Consider the following 19,417-nt stretch of genomic DNA (forward strand, 5'->3'; position numbering starts at 1 on the left):
ATAATACATATTTTTAGTAAAAAATATATAATACATATTTAAATAATTATGGCTATGTCAAAAAAATATTATGGGATTTCAGGTAAGTCTATTTGTCAATATCAGGAATATTCTATTGTAATTGTCACCACATGTTTTGTTGACAGGAAGGCAAATCCTGTATTGCTTATGTTTGTAATAAAATTGATGACGTCACTGTACTACGTTTCACGATCCAGAATTAGCAAAGTAAAATAAATTGGTAAACCAAATTCATACGTACTAATTTACATCATTGTTTACAACTATAAGTGCGACTACTGGCTAACAAAATAACAAGGCTAAATTGTATTTTTGGTCCCCTAACTACTCCCTTCGGTTTTTATTATAAGAAACAATTGATTTTTTTGGTTCATTGTGTAAGTGATGTATCTAGTCCATATTTACAATAAGATACATTAATTATTCTATGAATCTAAAAAGTCAGTTTTTTCTTATAATAAGGACCGGAGGGAGTATTTAGGTAGTATCACATTGGTCCCTTAATTAAAATTTGATTTATTTTGGTCCCTTAACTTCTCTCCGTTAGTAATTTGAGGCATAATTTTTTGTATTCTTCTTGGAATAAGTTTCATGGAAAGATGTAAAAACAATTCTTATTGGTTAATGATTATGGAGAGAATATAAAGGAGAGAATAAATTGAATGCAATTTGCATTTAATTTTACTTTGGAAAAGATGATTTTTTTGAAATAACATAAAAGTTGGTTTTTTTTGCTTATATTTTGAGACAAAGAAAATGAAATTTTTTTGCTTATAATTTAGGACAGAGGGAGTATTTACTTGCCTAACTCCAAGCATATTCTCAAATATTCCTTACTCTTTGGCCAATGATAAATAAACTTTGACTCAACGGGAAGGTAAGATTATGTTAAAATCTCATGAATGATCCATAAATAGTTACATACTAGCCAACTTTAGCTATAGTCAAATAGAAATTATATTTAATAATCCCCGTGAGCTTAGCTCAGTTGGTAGGGATATTGTATAATTTATGCAGGGGCAGGGGTTCAAACCCCTGACACCCCACTTCTCCACATTTATAATGTGTGAGCTCCAGCCACTAGGCTATCTGACCAAAAAAAAAAAAATTATATTTAATAAAAAGAATGAAAACAAAAGGGGATTATTATTTCATGGGTCTTGTTATCTTGTGCCCTTAGGGCACAAGTTAAGAAATCTAAAATTAGAAGTTTTGCATAAAAAAGAACAAAATGTTGACTTTAAAAAGTTGAATACATTTATTTCTATTTTAAATTCCTTAACATATGCCTCAAGGACACATGTTAACATTTGCCTTATTTCATTGATTATATCTGGGCAGGTAAAACTTCAATACGAACAATGTGAGGAATCACTTTTTGAGATATGAAAATACTACTACTAACTTTATTGGCCAATTTAAATTTAAATATAGAAATAGGTAGGGATGGAAAATTGGGTTGGTCCATGACTTTTAATAGTCTGAAAACAATGCAGAGTGGATGAACTTAAATGACTGAATGTAAATTGTCGCTCTGTCTCACTTTTTGGCAAACTAGAGAGTTGGCTAGCCAATCTACTAAACTCAACTCATGGACTAGTCAGTTTTAGTCTGTTTTTTTTTTTTATGGATTAAACGGAGTGAACCAACTTAAATGATCGAATTCAAATGTGAATTAAGTAGTTGATTGGACCAGCGAGACATGTTTTGTTTTGGCATTCCTAAATGAGATTATGGTTTTGATTAAAGAATTGAAGAGGAGGATAAGATAGAAGAAATTGATTAAGGTAGATTTGAAATAATAAATAAATATAAATAAAAGAGAGTGGGAAGGGTAAAATAGAGAAAGTGAGTTTTTTCCTTACAACACAGCTAAGCTTCTTCGCACTGAAACATAAATAAATAAACACAAACGCAGTCAGAATTCCTTCGTACTCTGTCTCTCTGTCTCTTCTCTGCAACGCAACGCAACGCAACGCAACCATTGAATCAAATGAAAATCATAATAATCAACGTTGTTGTTGTTGTTGTTGTTGTTACGCACACACTTTTTTGAATCATACTCTAACTCAACATTACATTACATTACATTTATTCAACCAAACCAAACTATAGTATATTATTAATTTCATCCTATAAACTGAAACAACTTGGAGGAATAATACACAAAATAGAATCTCTGGATTTTTGAATTAGGGTTTGTGAGAGGTAAGAAAATGAAGTTGAACGGTGAAGAAGAAGAAGAAGAAGAAGAGGAGAAAGTGGTTGTTGGATACGCCTTAACATCAAAGAAGAAGAAAAGCTTTCTAAAACCAAACTTTATTGCCCTTGCAAGGTATTCATTCATTCTATTTCTGCATGCATTTTCATTTCATCTGCATTTTGCACATTACTCCCTTAATCTATCAATAATAGTTAGTATAGTATATTGAACTCTCTAATTCATTTCCTTCTTTCTAATATATCATATCATATCAGTAGTAAAAAAATGTAATATATTTCTGATATCTTTGACATTGATTTATTTTTGTTTTGACATAAGCATATCTTTGTCATTCTATTCTAATTTATACCAGAATATTCCACCTTATATGCCCTTTTGCTTGATAATTCAAGGTCAAATCTTAGTTACTTTCTTTATTCTCTGTGTAAATTAATTAATTAATTTATCAATTAATCCATCCATGCTTATCCGGAATGTCAATTTACATTCTTGTCCATACATTTTCCTCTTTCCTTTTTGGATGTTTTCTGGATTTACCTTTTTACTTTCTGTAAAAACAAGTTTGAAAGTTACTCCTCATTACAATTGTTTTCAATTTGGTCCTTGCAAAATATAGGGATTAAATTGAAAAAATATTATACTCTTAGCTCTGTATAGAACAAATTATTTTTTAGTTTGGTCCACTTTAACATCACACTTACAGTGAGTGTCACTGTGTTGCATATGTAGTATATTTTTGTGTTTGAATTTAAAGAAAATCTCTGTTGATGAACTATTTTAGGACCTTCAATACTGATTCTTAAGTGTTGTCATGTGTACTGTAGGAATAAGGGGATACTTTTTGTTGCTGTTGATCTAAACAAGCCGATGTTAGAACAAGGTCCGTTTGATGTTGTCTTGCATAAGGTTTGTGAGATTTCTTTCGTTGTTTTCTCGCTGTCATCGATGGATAAAAATCATCACATGTGTGTGTGTGTGTTTTGCTATCTGTGTCACGTTATCTGACATTTCTATTTGTCATTCCCAGTTGCCAGGAAAAGAGTGGTGTGAGATTATCGAGGTTTGTGAACTCTGAATACCTCCACCTCCACCCACTTTCTGATTGTACTAGAAATCATGTCTTGTTGTTTTGAATTTTTTATGCATCAAATCAGTGGTATCTGCCAATGCTGTGAATTAAGTTTGAAACGGTGGTGAATGGCTGGATAATCTAGTTTGCTGGATTCTTAGAATTAGCTTTTTATTTTATGGCGTAACTTGGAGAGTTTATGCTGCCCTCATCATGAATCATGATCGGATAGTTGAAATTAGTGTTTCAAGTATTCCAACAACTGAGGATTATTAATCTAAATAACATCAATAGGCTGTGGACTTCGTTGTCTATAGAAAAAATTATCATCTCCTTAGACTTATTAGAGAAGACTAGAAGAGCAATGCTGCCGACTCCATAGGTTGATATTTCCCTGATTTAGGACTATCTGACTTGGAAAATTAATTTATTATCAGAAGTATAAGCACAGCATAAAGGAAAGAAAATCAGGAAAATATCGCAACAAGAGACATTCTTGATCTCATCAGGAGTCAAATAGTAATTATATTTAACTTTTGATCTTCTTTCGCTTTGATAATTAATCATGCTTCTATTACTTGGCATTTCTGTGTCTTTGTATTAATAATATTTTCTTTACTTTTGCCAAAAAAATATGACGCAGTGTTTTTAAATAGCGGCATTGTAGCGTAATAAATATAGTGAAATTTGCACAAATTTCTATTGTTATGTGATACACTAGTATTTCATACAAAATATTGTCAAATAGCAGCACTGTAATTTTGAACAAACCACCACTTTCTGCGATTCACGACTGACAACACTGATATGAAGACAACTGTAATATTGACAATGGCAAACTTGGTCCATTGTCTCAATATTGAGAACAAACAGCTTTTTTCTTTGATACAGTATTTTCCATATTTACTAAAATATTATGGAAAAGTTATAATTCTTTTGGAATTATTGTTCTGCCCGCAGTCCTGCCTCCATAAGCTGTCCAGTGTTCGCCATGATGGGGGGGGGGGGGGAGGGGGGGGGGGGGGGGGGGAGGACCCATTGTAGATCTATGTAAGCAGTCTTCTGTATTTGTGACCTCTTTGTCCCACAACAGAAACTTCAACTGGTACGCCAGGGCTGTTCAAATATAGAACGGAACTATCAACACCAAGTTTCTTGAAGTACATGGCTTTCTATAATCGTCGTTTATAGTCAATATAATTTCTTACATCCCTAATAGATATAATGAAATCAGCCTGAAAGGAACAAATATTAGAGAGTTCTGATAAATGGTTTAGTATTGAAATATGTGAGAAGTTTTTGGTTAACTCTTTTGCAATTGACTCAAATAAATTTAGTCATATTTTTCCTTTTACGAGGCAAAAAAATAAAAAAAATTGCTCAGTAATCCTTTGAGATTACAGCTTTGCCATATTGGATGGGGCTGGTGATTATTTGAGTAGTCTATGAATTTTGTAACTGGTCATTATTTGAGTAGTCTGTGAATTTTGCATTTGGATGGGGCCAGCAATTTTACCTACAAACTTGTCTGTTTATGTTTGAAGGATTACAGGCATAAACATCCCGAAGTAACCATCCTTGACCCTCCAGATGCAATTCAGCACTTGCTCAATCGACAATCGATGCTACAAAATGTGGCAGAGCTAAACTTATCTGACTGCCATGGTAACTTATTTACTACATCCTAATTCAATTTACCAACATTAGGTTTTTCATTACTCGTTGCCATTTGTGTTATTTATCAACTTTTTAATTTTTAGGGAAGGTTGGTGTTCCACAACAGTTGGTTATCACTAAAAACGCATCTGCATCTACTATCCCCTATGAAGTCACTAAGGCTGGAATGAAGTTACCGTTAGGTATTTATTTTATTTTATTTTCTCCGAGATCCTTACTTTCACTAGAGGAATAGATCTGATATCGGCACTTTTCTTTTGTAGCCATATATCATCTGAGTGCATTTTAATTACTCTCTTGATTGCACCTGTTATATATTTGTCAGATAATCTGTTTTGATGATTGTTATGTTTTATTAGCTATAATCGTAAATTTTCATGGCTCTTCTGATTATCCCAATTTAATTTTCAGATATAGTAGCATCTCTCTTGTGGTGTCTACATATCGTTAAATATTCACAAATTTTCATTTTCATTTTCAGTTGCAAAACCATTAGTTGTGGATGGGAGTGCGAAGTCGCATGAATTGTGCATTGCTTATGATGAACTGTCACTTTTGAAGCTTGAGCCACCACTTGTTCTTCAAGAGTTTGTCAATCATGGTTTGTTAACTGATTCATAGACCTTAATCTTTTTGTGTTCTTCTATTTACCTTAATCTTTTTGTATTCTTCTATTTACTTTTGTTTTTTAATCTGTTTGGGGGAGGTGGGGTTTACACTGCAGGTGGTCTTCTCTTTAAGATTTATATTGTTGGCGAAACTATAAAGGTTGTGAGGCGTTTCTCTCTACCTAATGTCGGCAAACATGAATTGCTGGGTGTTGATGGTTTATTCCGATTTCCAAGAGTTTCATGTGCAGCAGCTTCTGCAGATGAAGCTGATTTGGATCCAAATATTGCGGGTGAAGCTTGTGTTCTCTCTATCTCTGTCTCTAAAAATAACCAGACAAAAATGAAGACTACTTTTTTTCTTATTTAATATCTAACTAGTTGTCACCTACTGTGACACTGTTGTTACAGAACATCCACCAAAACCTTTATTGGAGAGGCTTGCAAGGGACCTCCGTCTTAGACTGGTATGCTTACTTAATATTTATAATCATTCCTCAAATCAAGACAGACATTATTATACTAAATTTATATTCCATCACACCTCTAGGGACTCCACTTGTTCAACATTGATATGATACGGGAACATGGGACAAAGGATGTGTTTTATGTCATTGATATCAATTACTTTCCAGGCAAGTACAACTTATGTCAATTTATGTCATTGATTATTTTTTGTGTATCAAAGTTAAAGTTTCTTTGTAGTAAGTCAATGATTCATTTTTCCATTTATGAGCATTGCGTATGTTGAATTTGCCGTTGTGCCAAATTGGTTGAACAGCTTTATCTTTAACCCTCTGCAGGGTATGGAAAAATGCCAGAGTATGAACACATATTTATAGATTTCCTACTTAGCCTTGTGAAGAATAAGTGTAAGAAGAAGAATGGTACTTAAACTAAGAGAAGTGTATAGATTGATCCATTCAGCATTTTATCCTTGGCTTAGCAGTGGTTTCTTGATAATCAGTAACATGTTAATTCCGGAAAGAAAAAAAAAATTGGTAATGTCACTGAAGCCTCTTGAAAATGTGTTAAATGGGTTCTCAAGGCTGTATGTTCTCTCCCTTTCTAACTCACTCGCCAACTGATCAAAATGCCTTTGTTGCAACTTGTAAGTTATATATTTTCGACATTAGTGGAGAACTTTCATTGCTGCTAAATAATTATGTGTTTGTTAATTATTCTCATTTGTTCAATCTATTTTTCCAATTTGTTATTTTCGTTCCATTGTCTAGTCCAGGAATAAACTTCAAAGCAAGTGGGAAAAAGAGTGTGCTGCATGTTCTCTAGACTATGATTTCACTTCGCTTTTTTCCTTTATCCTAATTTTGAGGGTAGAATTTTACACATGTTCTTTGGCTCTTAGGACCCGTTTGAAGGTCAAGCTGAGAGGCCATATATGATAAACCACCATATCTTTTCTCAATCTAGTATTTGACTTTGACAAACCAACTCATCTTCAATTTCATTGTTTCCTTGTCTCTCATTCTGCTAAATAGATTGTTTGTCAACCACCAATGTTACATCGTATGACCTTTAAGGAGTGTCCTGGGGACACTCTTTAAGGATTCAAAAAGAAGAAATCATTTTATACAAAGGTCAAATATTTCGATTTCCAATGCATTGATTACACATATTTTTATAAAAAAAGTTATCATTTAAAGGTCTTAAATAATGCCCCAAAGGACTTGTTAACATTCCCCTAAAAAAAAGTTCGTATCATTGGATTCATGAGGTGGAAGTTTTTTTTTTTTGGGTATAATCCGCAGCAATAGTCTTTCCTCTTTTTCACTATGATTCAAGTCTTGAACAACCAAATTTCTACACCAGGTCAGGCTAAGAATCTTGTTTATAAAATTCAATCCATTTTACATATCTTAATATATGATATATTAATTGTAAACTTAAAATTTTTATTGTAAAAAATCAAAATGAAAAATAAATGTTTGTATAATTAATTGTAAACTCAATTTTTTTTTTTTCAAATTTACTCTTCCAGTCTTATGTTATTCATGTTTTTTTTGGTCAAAATCTTGTGTTCTAAATGTTTTATTGAAATTCCATAGCTTTCCTCTCCAATACCCTTGTCCGCGGTCATCGCTCGCCATCACCACTACCAAGTTCCAACCATATCATTATGCTTAGCAAACAACTAAAAAAATGTGATACATAATTATATTCGTTAATCATCAGTTGAACACCCAAACCTTGCTCACGATGGAGACAGGTTTCCCCGCCCCCACCTCCACCTAAGAAAACTGTTGTTTTTAAAAATAAAATAAAAAAACTGCATGCTGAATCATTTTTTTAATACCAACAAAACAATTAAAGTAATGATAAAAGATCTAATAAACCTATTTCAAAAAAGCAAGATAACTCTAATAAACATGTTTCTAAAGAATAACGGTATATTAAAAGAGTTTGGTACCTATTTAAAAGTAAATGGATAATAAGATTATTAAAATAAGGTAAATTTCAATAAGCAGGATAGGGCGAGGGTGGGTATAAGCATCCCTTGCTTCCGCACTGAAAAATTGGTTTTCCCCACACCTGTACCCAGTTAAATAAGCTTTTCTCCTTGAAATCAGGGAGGAGGCTGTCGGGTCTGGGCGAGAACAAGTTATGTTGCCATGCCTAATCTCATGTGACAACATAAGTTCAAAACGTTACCATGTCATTACTATGGTCGTAGCTCGTAGCTCGATGTCCATCTGCTACTAATAATAATGTATGTACTCCACTCCTTGTCCCAAATTACAAGTCGTTTTCACCATTTCACACATATTAAGAAATGTAATCAAGTGTGTATTGGAAAGAGAAACTATGAGTAACTTCACAATATTATCATTCATTAATGGTATTGGAAATATAAATTAAGGAATTGAAAGAAAGAGTAATAAATAGTTAAGGGTATAAAAGGAAGCATAACATTAATGTTTCATCGGTATTGTAAAGCAACTTACAATTTGAGACAATTTTTTTTCCTAAAACGACTTATAATTTGAGATAAAAGGAGTATAATACAATTGAGAATGCTTAAATGAAAACACCATATTTACAAGAATGACTCGTTAAGTAATCTGAACTACAAGGAACAAGCATGTGCCAGTGCTACGCTTTAAATTTTTTTGATAGCAACAAATGCCTATACATACATACATACATACATAGTTAATACACATATACACAATTTAAAGATTGGAGGGACATAGACCCTGTTAAAATGTAGCCTGAACTACAAGGACCAACAATATACACTGCAGCAAATAGCTGTACATATTCACATTAGAAGATGCCAGGGAAAGAAGACAATGTAGGATCCACGGCAAGTCTTCACTGCGAACATATTATATACAATATTTACAGCTCCCTTGACATTTACCAGAAAGGACACCACCTGAAACAGAAAAGTAGTAATATAAGAAGCCATAATTGGCTGGCAGACATGACATCTGTTGTCTCGTCAAATAAAAAAGCAAAGGTTTCCATTTCATCTAAAAGATCAAACATATAGGAGGCAGAGAAGGAAGGTTGCTAAGCCAATTTTCTTTGAAAAAAGAATTTATAGTCATTCCCACGTATCTAAAAATCAGTCAATCCACATGAATTATAATTCATTTTAACTCGAAAAAAAACTAATTACAGGAGTTAAGAGATCATACCCGACATAATTTTGACACAAATTTTCATGTGAGGTAGCATGGGATATCAATTTCTGTACTTGCAATTTCACAGATAAAGCATGATCAATTTCACGAGCATCTCCCGCACCTAAGCTGTTATGGTCAACAGCATTCTGAAGGGAGGTGCTTAATACTGAAGAGCAAGTTGAAAAATCCCGTCCTGTAAGCTTATTACTCATGCGAGCCATGACAACCACAGCACGCTCATTTAGCACCTCATTAGCATCACCGAGTTGGTTAACAGCCTATATGTGCAAGTAGATATAATGAGCACCAAAAAATCAAAAGAAAGCAACAAAGTAATTCAGGATGTATATACCTGAAGAATTTCCCTTTCACGGACACCACGCTGAGGGTGAGGAAGCTCCCTATTTGCACCAGATTCGTCACTAGTTACAACAGGAGGGACATGATTGCTATTAAGCATAGACATTTGTGGAACTTCATTGAAGTTGAAAAGACGCCAATTTATGAGAGGATCGTGCACAAAGGCCTGAATGTAAGAAAATATAATCAATTATTAATTCAAATATTTTGAAGGCTAACAGCAAAAACTATAGATTGTTTGGAATAAAAACACCGTTCTGAGTCCCAAATTTATGAAATTGTAGATCTCAGTTACTAAACACAGTTGTTTTTAATACATAAAACAAATTTTTCTTAACTGTTAATCTTGCCCTAGTAACTATCCGATACCCTTACAAAAGTAACGAAGCAAATCACCACAGAACATTAAAAAGAAGTTTTTTTTTCACAATCAGTTATGTTTTCACAATCAGTTATGTGTACAAGGACAAAAATTTAGACATAATTTGCTTCTTGATCAAACCAACAATCGTGTCTAATATATAAAGAGAATAAAATAATATCCATGATGTCAATCAACCACCCACAATCTGAACCCTACATAACTTGATATCCACATGAAACCAATACCTAATCAATCATCTTGGATTAAGTCCCAGTATTGAGTTAACACCAACAATTTTCCGTAATTTTTAAAAAATAATCCGTCAATTAATTACTATGAAGATGAGGGGTAACCTTGGCGCAACTGGTAAAGTTGTTGTCATGTGACTGAAAGGTCACGGGTTCAAGTCCTGGAAACAGCCTCTTGTGTAAAACAGGGTAAGGTTGCGTACAATACACCAAATGGTGGGACCCCTTCCCGGACCCTGCATATGCGGGAGCTCTAATGCACCGGGTTGCCCTTTTTTTTAATTAATTACTATGAAGATGGTAATGTTTTGGTTTAGGAAACAGGTATAAAGGATGGATGGAAGAAGTATTTCCACAACTTATTTAATGAAGGATATGAGATCTTACTAGACTAATAGGCTAGACATTAGACTGGAGGACCGAAAACATAACTAGTTATGGATGAGTATTGGCAAGGCAGTTGGATCTGACAACATACCTATTGAAGTGTGAAAAAGTCTTGGAGATAGAGGTTTTTGGTAGCTCACAAAACTTTTTAATGAAATTATGAGGTTAAAATGAACGTCAGCTGAGTGGATAAGGCTTGGTTGCTGTTACTATCTGGTACCCATATTAGCAAAACTAAAATAAATATTGCAAAAATCCAAGAGTTCTACCAAAAATTGTAGCACTGGAAACTAAATCTACACCTAAAAGCCATCAACTAAAATTAATAAATTATAAATTTGAGATTTAGAAGAAATCAAAACAATCAAAGGGAAATGCTTTATAGAGCGAAATATAAATTCGCGGAAATCCACGACACACCAATAAAACTGATCCTGTATTGTTGGCAATCGCCTGAATGGTAAGTGGGACCAATTATTATTTTTTTGTTATCAAAGCCATTTCACATTTGGGATACATTCGCGAGATTTTTCTCGCAATGTGTAGCATTGCCGATAGAAAAATATAGTTCTGTTTTAGATTCTATTTCTTTTCAGGAATGATCCTGTATTGTTGGTAATCGCCTGAATGGTAAGTGGGACCAATTATTATTTTTTTTGTTATCAAAGCCTTTTCACATTTGGGATACATTCGAGAGATTTTTCTCGCAATGTGTAGCATTGCCGATAGAAAAATATAGTTCTGTTTTAGATTCTATTTCTTCTTTTCAGGCATTAAATTTGGTTCATGATATACCAATGTAAACTTGGATTGTCGCATTAACTAGGACAAGAATTTCGGTTTAATGTCCGAAATGTGTAGCATCACTAACCAAATAATATATTTACCGATTAATTTTAGAATCTGGTGTTTAATTAATTTTAGAATCTGATGTTTAATAATCATTTTGAATTTCTGAGATATGGCAATAAGAGAGGGGGGGGGGGGGGGGGGGGGGGGGGGGGTGGAGGAATTATCTTTCTTTACCTCCATCATCGCCATAACACTATCTTTATTTGTTCGCAAAACTTGCATAACATTTTCACAAGTTGAGCGGAAGTTTCCTTCAATACCACTAACTTCCATGGCTTTCACAAGCATTCTTGTCAAACGAAACGGAACCTGAATAGAAACATTAAAGTAAGCTACAATTAGAATTCATATTCCCTAATAATTAAAAAAAAAAAAAAAAAAAAGGTCATTGGACGTACCTTCTCCGGGAACTTCTCACGATTCATTGATGCTTCAAAACAGTCTCCAAAATCTATGTGCAAAATCTTCCCGCTGCAGAACATTAGGAATATTAGAATCTAAAACCAAGTTTATGGCAATCTCACTATGTTTCTTTATCACGGCCTACCTAAACCTGTGCAGCATAAGATTGCTAGGATGGCGATCACCCAACCCAAGCAGGTAGCCAACCTGTCAAAACCAGACCATTAGTCTAGCTCATACAGTACATAATAATATAGTAAATAAAGTATAATAATAACCAACAACAAAGGAAAATATAATTGTAGTTGACAACTTAGTATTGACGGCATTATTGCCAGGCAAACATATGCAAAGTGTCAAAAAATGGATAAAAGTTCATACCCCAAATTGGGAAATTGCAATGGAATATATATTGTTTAAAAAGGACTCATATTTAAGATTTTTAAAATTAATCAACTTTGATGGTAGGAAACTCGCACATATTCACTAAGGTTGTATCCACTAACTATAGTAAGATTTCCTGTTTCAAAAGAAGTAAGCTCATATCCAACATCGTCAAACTCGAGTGTATGTAAACTCACAGACGAGCAAATCTTACATGATCAAGAAACCAAATGAAAAAAAAAAATATTAATTAAAAGAGAAATAATTTAGTCACATCATTTTCTATTTTAACTTCTCTCATTTGTGTGTGCGCCAAATATTTTTCATTTGGGGTTAGCGCCAAGCAAGTATTTCTCCGCGTAGAGCCCCCATAGAATCAACTCCTAAGGTTGTCAGAGCTGACCTAATATAAGAATAGCAATAAAAAATAGTTTTTTTTTTTTTTTTGAAGAAATAAAATATAGCTTATAAATGTCAAACGTACTGCATATATAGATATTATATATAACACCATTGACACTCAATTCAATAAAAAGAATATCAAATCTTTACATTTATTAAAATTTTAAAATAATAAGATTATTTTTCCCTGATTTCGAATTTGTCATTTAAATTTATGATTAATATCTGGGAAGTTATTTGCTTTTTATAAATATTATACATGGTATTAGTAATTTTAATTAAACAAAGGTTTCAATTAAACCGTTATAAGAAAAAAAAACTTCAATTTAAAAATGTCTACAAAAATAATTAGGTTGTATATTTTTGGTGAAGAATGTTGCTCTTTATAAACTTCAATTTAAAAACTTGCAATGATTTGGTCAAAAAAAAAAAAAAAAACTATTTGCAATCATTGTATTTGGCTCATTGCAGTGTTTCGCACCCCACACTGTGCCAAGTTTTCCCTGTTGGAAGTCGTCTCTGTCCCTTGACATCCATTTTCACTGTCGTTGACTGTTGTGATCATTGCTGCCACTGATCTACCCCTGGCCACTTCAGCCAAAGGATCGCCACTTCCAAATTTGCTAGAACCCGAAAGAACATCGCCAATGGCCTTGGGTACACCCTCTCACGCCACCACCTCTCCGAAGTTTTATACTAATGCTGATTATGTAGGCCCAATTACTGATTGAAGATCTGCTATCGGCCATTGTATGCTTCTCGCAGGAAACTTTGTAATTTCAGTAGTATAAAGCAAAATGTTGTGGTTTGTTCTAGTGTTGAAGCCTATGTCAACCCCAAAACAGGGATAGCGGGGTGCAGGATGGCCACTATTCGATATTCTTAGGAAGTATTAGAGTTAAAAATAATAAACACATAATTTTAAAAAAAAACGATACAAATTACTCAAAATTCATGAAATACCAACAAAATCCAATGAAACAAAGTTACACACAAAAACTAAATTATCAAGGCTAAAGTGTACTTTTGACCCCGTAACTTTCCCAATCTTGCGATTTTGGCCCCCAATTAAAAAAAATGGCAATTGTGGTCCCCTATGTTTAGCCCCTTTTTCAAAATTGGCCAAGTCAAAGCATATGTGGCACCTCACTTAAATGAGTTGGATGCCACGTGTGTATTTTTCAAATAAAAAAACTAAGAAAAGGCACATTTTTATAAATGGAATTGATTAAATACAAGGCTTAATAGCAGTTTTGGCCCCCTATGTTTCAAGAAGTTGCGATTTTGGCCCCCTAACAAAATAAAATACAAAACCGCCCCCTAAGTATTGCCCCTTTTGCAGTTTTGGCCCCCAGGCCAATTTTGACCGAGTCAAAGCTAACGTGGACGCCACGTGTGTAATTTTTTTATTTTTTTAATTATTAAAAAAATTAAAAAATTATTTTTTTAATTAAAAAAATAATAATTACACACATGGCGTCCATGTGTGCATTGACTTGGTCAAAATTGGCCTGGGGCCAAAACTGCAAAAGGGGCAATACTTAGGGGGCGGTTTTGTATTTTATTTTGTTAGGGGGCCAAAATCGCAACTTCTTGAAACATAGGGGGACAAAACTGCTGTTAAGCCTAAATAAAAAAAGGAAAAGAAAAAGGAAAGAGACACGTGAGTTGTGCAAGATCTGGAAAAACACCTTATCTTCATCAATTGTTTTTATCTTCCCCAAAACCCAGATCTGCAAAACACTGCACATCAAAAAGTATCCCAAACCCCTTCCTCCTTCTTCAAAACATTCAATTCCAATTCAAATTTCCCGTACTTCAAAATATCTTGCATAATCTTTAGATCATGACTGAATGAAACAGATTGAGGCGCATAGCATTTTATCAAAGAGAAGTTTGAATGCAGTTTAAGTTGTACTACTTATGTTCCTTCACAAGGTCTACTTGCGGATATCTTCACCAAGGGATTAAGCAACCCAGTTTTAGAAAGAATAGTGTCCAAGCTAGGATAATTAATACCAATTCAACGTTGGGAATGTTGGAAATTAAAACATTATTGGCAGGTAGAAACGAGAAAAATTGAGCATAGCAAGGACATACCATGCTCATAACTGCCAAACTCCTGGTGTAATTTGTCCTCCTCTCGAGCCATACCTCAGAAGTTCGACTTTTCAACCAAAGCACCTAGGAGCAGGAAAGTTGTGAAACATTAGATTTCATAGAACATCATGTGTGAAGTGAAAATTGTACAAACATCACATACCTTGGCTAGGTCATTTCCTTCAGAACTGCTCAAACCATGTTCAAACACCTCCACTTTATTTATAAGAGGCAAATGATCATAATCAGGTGCAAAACTGAGCATGCATTTGTGTTCGTGATTCAAGATGACCTGTATAACCAAGAAGTAAAATAATTCGGGCAACTTAGATCATGGAGAATTATCATTTGAGTTCAGAAACCTTCATTTGTAAGTGAATGCAACCAGGACTAAAGCTGACCTTTCTAGCATCTCTGAACTCCCGGATAAGTTGATGTAAAGTATCACAATTCGGGACCCATTCAATTAAACCACTGTTTGGAGATAACGGGATTACAGCATATCGTTCAATAGAGAGATCTTTCTCAGCTGTTTTAGGAGAATTCTCAAGCAGAGTATTCACCAAACCAAAAAGCTAGCAAAAATAATGATAGGATACTTATCAACTTGTCAAGATAAATGCATCTAGAGAAAAATTCACCAGATATAATAGATAAACAAACTGCATACTCAGAAAACTAATAGATGTGACGACATACCTGCATAACTCGTTCATCCTGGCGTAAATCCTCATGCCCCTTCAATAAGAAGGCATAATCATCGCCATCACTCCCATGAATAGTTAATTTCCTGGGCCGTTGCTTAGATGGTATGACTTCAAGCTGGCGTGCAAATGATGCAATAGTAACCACTGGTACATCTGAAATAAGGATATACATGTTATTGGAATATAATATATTTACATATTTATGTAGTGTTGTAAATAATGTTTATTTGTAATCATTTATAATAATTGTACTCGACTCATTAACCAGGCTGAATTAAGTTTATATTAGTCTATTTAAACGAATTAGTGCATGTACTCTGATCACAGCTTTGAGTACGTTAGAAGTATTTCTAATGAAGTAATCAGAGGAGTCCCTCAGTTAGCTTAAACAATCGACAGGTGTCTCATAGGAGTGAGTTATAACTAATATGTACTGTTACTGTTAGATTGTTGAAATTGATCCTAACTCATCCTTACAAAATCGGTTTGTAAGGTGAGGAGTGCCTCTTCTTTATAAGATTCTTATCAAGAGTCATATCTTTCCAACGTGGGACTTGGGTTTTTCCCAATACACCCCCTCGGAGCCTTTCAGTTCAGGCTACCTGCCGATCCACGCACCAAGCCCAATAGTGCTAGGCGTGAGAGGGTGTATTGGGAAAAACTCAAGTCCCGCATTGGAAAGATAGGACTCTTGATAAGAGTTCATACATGCACCAAGCCCAATGGTACTCTTGATAAGATTTTATACATGCACTAATCCCAATGGTGCTGGGCATGAGGAGGTGTATTGGGAAAAACCCAAGTCCCGCATTGGATAGACAGGACTCTTGATAATAGTTTATAAAGAGAATGCACTCCTAACCAATGTAGTCAGGAACGAGTTCTTACGTAGGTTCAATCGGCTGGTGAAGGAACGTAAAGTCGGGGAACGTAACACGGTTCGTAAGAACCCACTCAAGGGCAAAGTTGTAACTTCACATATATACACACACAAAAACATAAAAATTATAATACAAAAACAAAATAACTTATAAATTACAACATTAAACTAAGTTAATTAATAGTATTTTATTTTGTTGAGAGAATAAGAGTACCAGTACTATTTTTCTTTTTGAAAGACTAATAGTATTTTATTTTGTTGAGAGAATAAGAGTACCAGTACTATTTTTCTTTTTGAAAGACAGGTGTATTATTAAAAGAGTAAAGTGTTTTATAAAAGGAAAATATTTAGTATTGGGCCTTAGCCCTTAGGGCCCAGATAAGTTTCTACAAATTTAACCTAGCTTGACCTAGTCTTCTTCTTCCAGCCGCCGCAACACAGGAAACATGAGGGTTTCACATCTGACATTAACTGCAACTAAAATCCTTGATTTCATCTTCATTCCTCATCCTCTCTCTCCTCATTCTACTTCTCTGTTTATATCTCGTTTTATATGCGTTTGTGGCCAAAAAAAACTCGATCTGCCCACGAAATCGAACAAAAACGATCCGGAGCAAGATCGAAGCACGATTGAGTGGCCGTGGCACGTAAGATCGTGCGATCCTACGACCTGGGACGCGATCTTGGCTACCTTGCTCCTAGCTCCTAACCTTACATATCGGTTTTGTAAGGATGAGTAAGGCCCAAATTTCAACATAGATTACCAAACTGTACACCAGACCATTCGATAAAATAAACTCAAATTATGTTTTCAGAACACTTAGATTGATCTCATTTACGCTTCTTTACAATGGTTTCGGAGAAGTGTTGAGTAGCTGTAGAGAAGCAAAGATACTTTAATGAACCGTATATGCAGTCGGTAGTTAACATAGTGCTTAGGCAGCTGTAACTAACTGAAGATCTTTTAGTTATGTTGAAACTGGAGTAACCATATATAAGGTGTTGTGCTCTTTCAGATTAAGATATTCATAATCACACTTTATTGATTTCAATTTTCTACCGTATATAAATGTAATACATAGAAATCTAATGTTTAGCAGACTAAATATCTAAGTATAATCTAACATCAAGAGAAATTTTGAGGAAGATGAGTAGAGAAAAAACAGGGAAATATGCAAATTTCCTTTGCTTCAAAAATTGGACAGCTGTGTCAATTGATGTGTTGATCCATGTGACAGTTCCCTCATCAAGAAGACAAAAAATAATTTATTAAACAACTCACTCTTTCCATTTTATTTATCTAGTTACCTCTCTCATCTAGAGAGATACACTCGATTCTTCTAATTTCACTGGTTAAAAAAGCATTACACTTGAGTATTAATTTTCTTTCTTCCCACTTTTCCATCTAAATAAACAAGTGGTGAGCAAATTCTAAGGTACCATCTCTCATTTTTCCCCCATCCAAACAGTGAAAAATATCATCTCATTTTCTCTGTTTTATCTTTGTTGGAAATTCCACCTTTATTGCGGTCCACCCCTAGTCGCCTAATTGCGATATTTGGCTTGCCATGTGTTGGCTTTGAGGGTGGATTTAGTCCCACATCGGATAGATAGGACTCTTGATAAGAGTTTATAAAGAGGAGGCACTCCAACATTTCAAGCCGGTTTTGTAAGGATGAGTTCCGTCCCGAATTTCAACAATCTTCTCCCCATTTCATTGTGTAATATTATAACATGAAGGAAATAGTAAATCTAATTTACCAGCGCGGTAAGTCCCAGGAACAGCAAGCTCTAAATTTCGGCATTCTAGCAATTCTGGAGAAACCGTCTACAAAATTAAAACAAAATCTAAGTCCCGTAACAATGACAAAAATAAATTGAATGAATGAATGACGAAGCATAACTATTACCTCCAAGTCTAAAGTAGCAAGACTTTGAAGTTGCTTATCTATCTTTCTGAACACATGATAATAGATATCCCATGCCTGATAAATAAATAAATAAAAATTATTTCACGCATGTATTTACAACAACTTCTGTACCAATATATCAGTGTGTTCAAATGATCCAGGGATTTTCGATTGATAAATAAATAAATAAAAATTATTTCACACATGTATTTACAATAACTTCTGTACCAATATATCAGTGTGTTGAAATGATCCAGGGATTTTCATAACAAGTAATTTAGCACAATTTTACAAGTCCAAACTTTCATACCTGAGTAAGCTCGGCATCTTTCCCAGTTCTCCTATAATTCATAGAGCATTCGTAAGCCTCTAATAATTCCTGTCGATAGGCCTAAGAAAGTAGAGAGAACTGTTTTATTAAAAATAATGTGAGTTGATAAATTCAAGGTAAAAAACTATGCAATACAACTAAAGTTTCAAAGACATACATTATTATGGTTTATCTTCTATACCAATATATAAAGACAATTCAAAACTTAACTGCCTGTTTACGACTTTTTGGTCGGACCTTTTTCTTAGACATTTTTACCCTTAACAACTCGGTCTTTTTCAAATTTCAATTTAAACTTAATCTGCACCATAATCATAGGAAGCTTGAAAACTAATTACCTTTTTCTTCAGATTCAATAACAAAATTTTTCATTAACAACATAATTTTTCAAAAAACAAAATTAAAAACATATAAATTGAATATTCAAAGTAAAATTTAATAAGTTTAGATAATATAGATAGATACTATAAAACAATATATATAAATGAATTAAATTAAAGTAGATATTATAGAATAAAAAATGTGGCTAAACTGGCATGTTAGTGCCCGTCTTTCCACTAGTTAAAATAACTGATGAAGGATAATAATTATACAACCTCAATAAAAATTCTCTCCTTTATGGTAGCATTGTTTTTCATTGCACCTTCTTCAAGCATTTCATGCAATGGCTCCAAGACCTTTAGCATCCCTTCGATATTATGTTCGCCGAAATAAAGACGGCTGGCTTCTTCCAGTCCTTCATGCCATAGTTCGTGCCAAAGAATAGCAACTCTGATAAGTTCTTTTGATACAAGTTGGGCCTGTAGATAAAACCATCTTGTGGTTAAAAAGGTAGAATCTG

General features: G+C 33.9%; 2 protein-coding genes across 5 annotated transcripts in view; one reads left to right on the forward strand and one right to left on the reverse strand.

Annotated features, from left to right (window-relative positions):
- Positions 1-1,952: 1,952 nt before the first annotated feature.
- Positions 1,953-6,780, forward strand: LOC146918854 (inositol-tetrakisphosphate 1-kinase 4-like). Of its 4 annotated transcripts, none has more exons than XM_085712088.1 (10): positions 1,953-2,356; positions 3,070-3,151; positions 3,273-3,305; positions 4,859-4,979; positions 5,075-5,173; positions 5,473-5,592; positions 5,716-5,892; positions 6,011-6,066; positions 6,150-6,234; positions 6,403-6,780. In XM_085712088.1, exons 1-10 carry the CDS (start codon positions 2,238-2,240, stop codon positions 6,492-6,494), a joined length of 984 nt encoding a protein of 327 aa, XP_085568214.1. In that variant the 5' UTR covers positions 1,953-2,237; the 3' UTR covers positions 6,495-6,780. The 4 variants fall into 4 exon arrangements, with proteins under 4 accessions (XP_085568214.1, XP_085568215.1, XP_085568216.1 ...); XM_085712090.1 differs by lacking the exon at positions 1,953-2,356 and adding an exon at positions 2,900-2,941; XM_085712089.1 differs by lacking the exon at positions 3,273-3,305.
- Positions 6,781-8,503: 1,723 nt separating this feature from the next.
- TOR (target of rapamycin) overlaps positions 8,504-19,417 on the reverse strand; it is a 36,219-nt gene continuing 25,305 nt past the window's right edge. The window contains exons 44-57 of the mRNA XM_085712092.1: positions 19,173-19,376; positions 18,556-18,636; positions 18,246-18,320; positions 18,097-18,163; positions 15,448-15,608; positions 15,150-15,323; positions 14,912-15,040; positions 14,749-14,832; positions 12,008-12,069; positions 11,859-11,931; positions 11,635-11,769; positions 9,602-9,775; positions 9,262-9,527; positions 8,504-8,996 (exon numbers count right to left, since the gene is read on the reverse strand). Coding sequence (XP_085568218.1) covers positions 8,978-8,996; positions 9,262-9,527; positions 9,602-9,775; positions 11,635-11,769; positions 11,859-11,931; positions 12,008-12,069; positions 14,749-14,832; positions 14,912-15,040; positions 15,150-15,323; positions 15,448-15,608; positions 18,097-18,163; positions 18,246-18,320; positions 18,556-18,636; positions 19,173-19,376 — 1,704 coding nt within the window. The 3' untranslated portion in view covers positions 8,504-8,977. The remainder of the gene's footprint in view (positions 8,997-9,261; positions 9,528-9,601; positions 9,776-11,634; positions 11,770-11,858; positions 11,932-12,007; positions 12,070-14,748; positions 14,833-14,911; positions 15,041-15,149; positions 15,324-15,447; positions 15,609-18,096; positions 18,164-18,245; positions 18,321-18,555; positions 18,637-19,172; positions 19,377-19,417) is intronic.

This window comes from Medicago sativa, chromosome 5 (assembly GCF_051527215.1).
Source record: "Medicago sativa cultivar Bolivia chromosome 5, Bolivia_mono, whole genome shotgun sequence".
NCBI lineage: Eukaryota > Viridiplantae > Streptophyta > Magnoliopsida > Fabales > Fabaceae > Medicago > Medicago sativa.

Coding starts and splice junctions, on each gene's coding strand:
- LOC146918854 (XM_085712088.1), top strand. CDS start 2,238: ATGAAGTTGAACGGTGAAGAAGAAGAAGAAGAAGAAGAGGAGAAAGTG. Junction 2,357..3,069: donor AACTTTATTGCCCTTGCAAG/GTATTCATTCAT, acceptor TGTGTACTGTAG/GAATAAGGGGATACTTTTTG. Junction 3,152..3,272: donor TTGATGTTGTCTTGCATAAG/GTTTGTGAGATT, acceptor TGTCATTCCCAG/TTGCCAGGAAAAGAGTGGTG.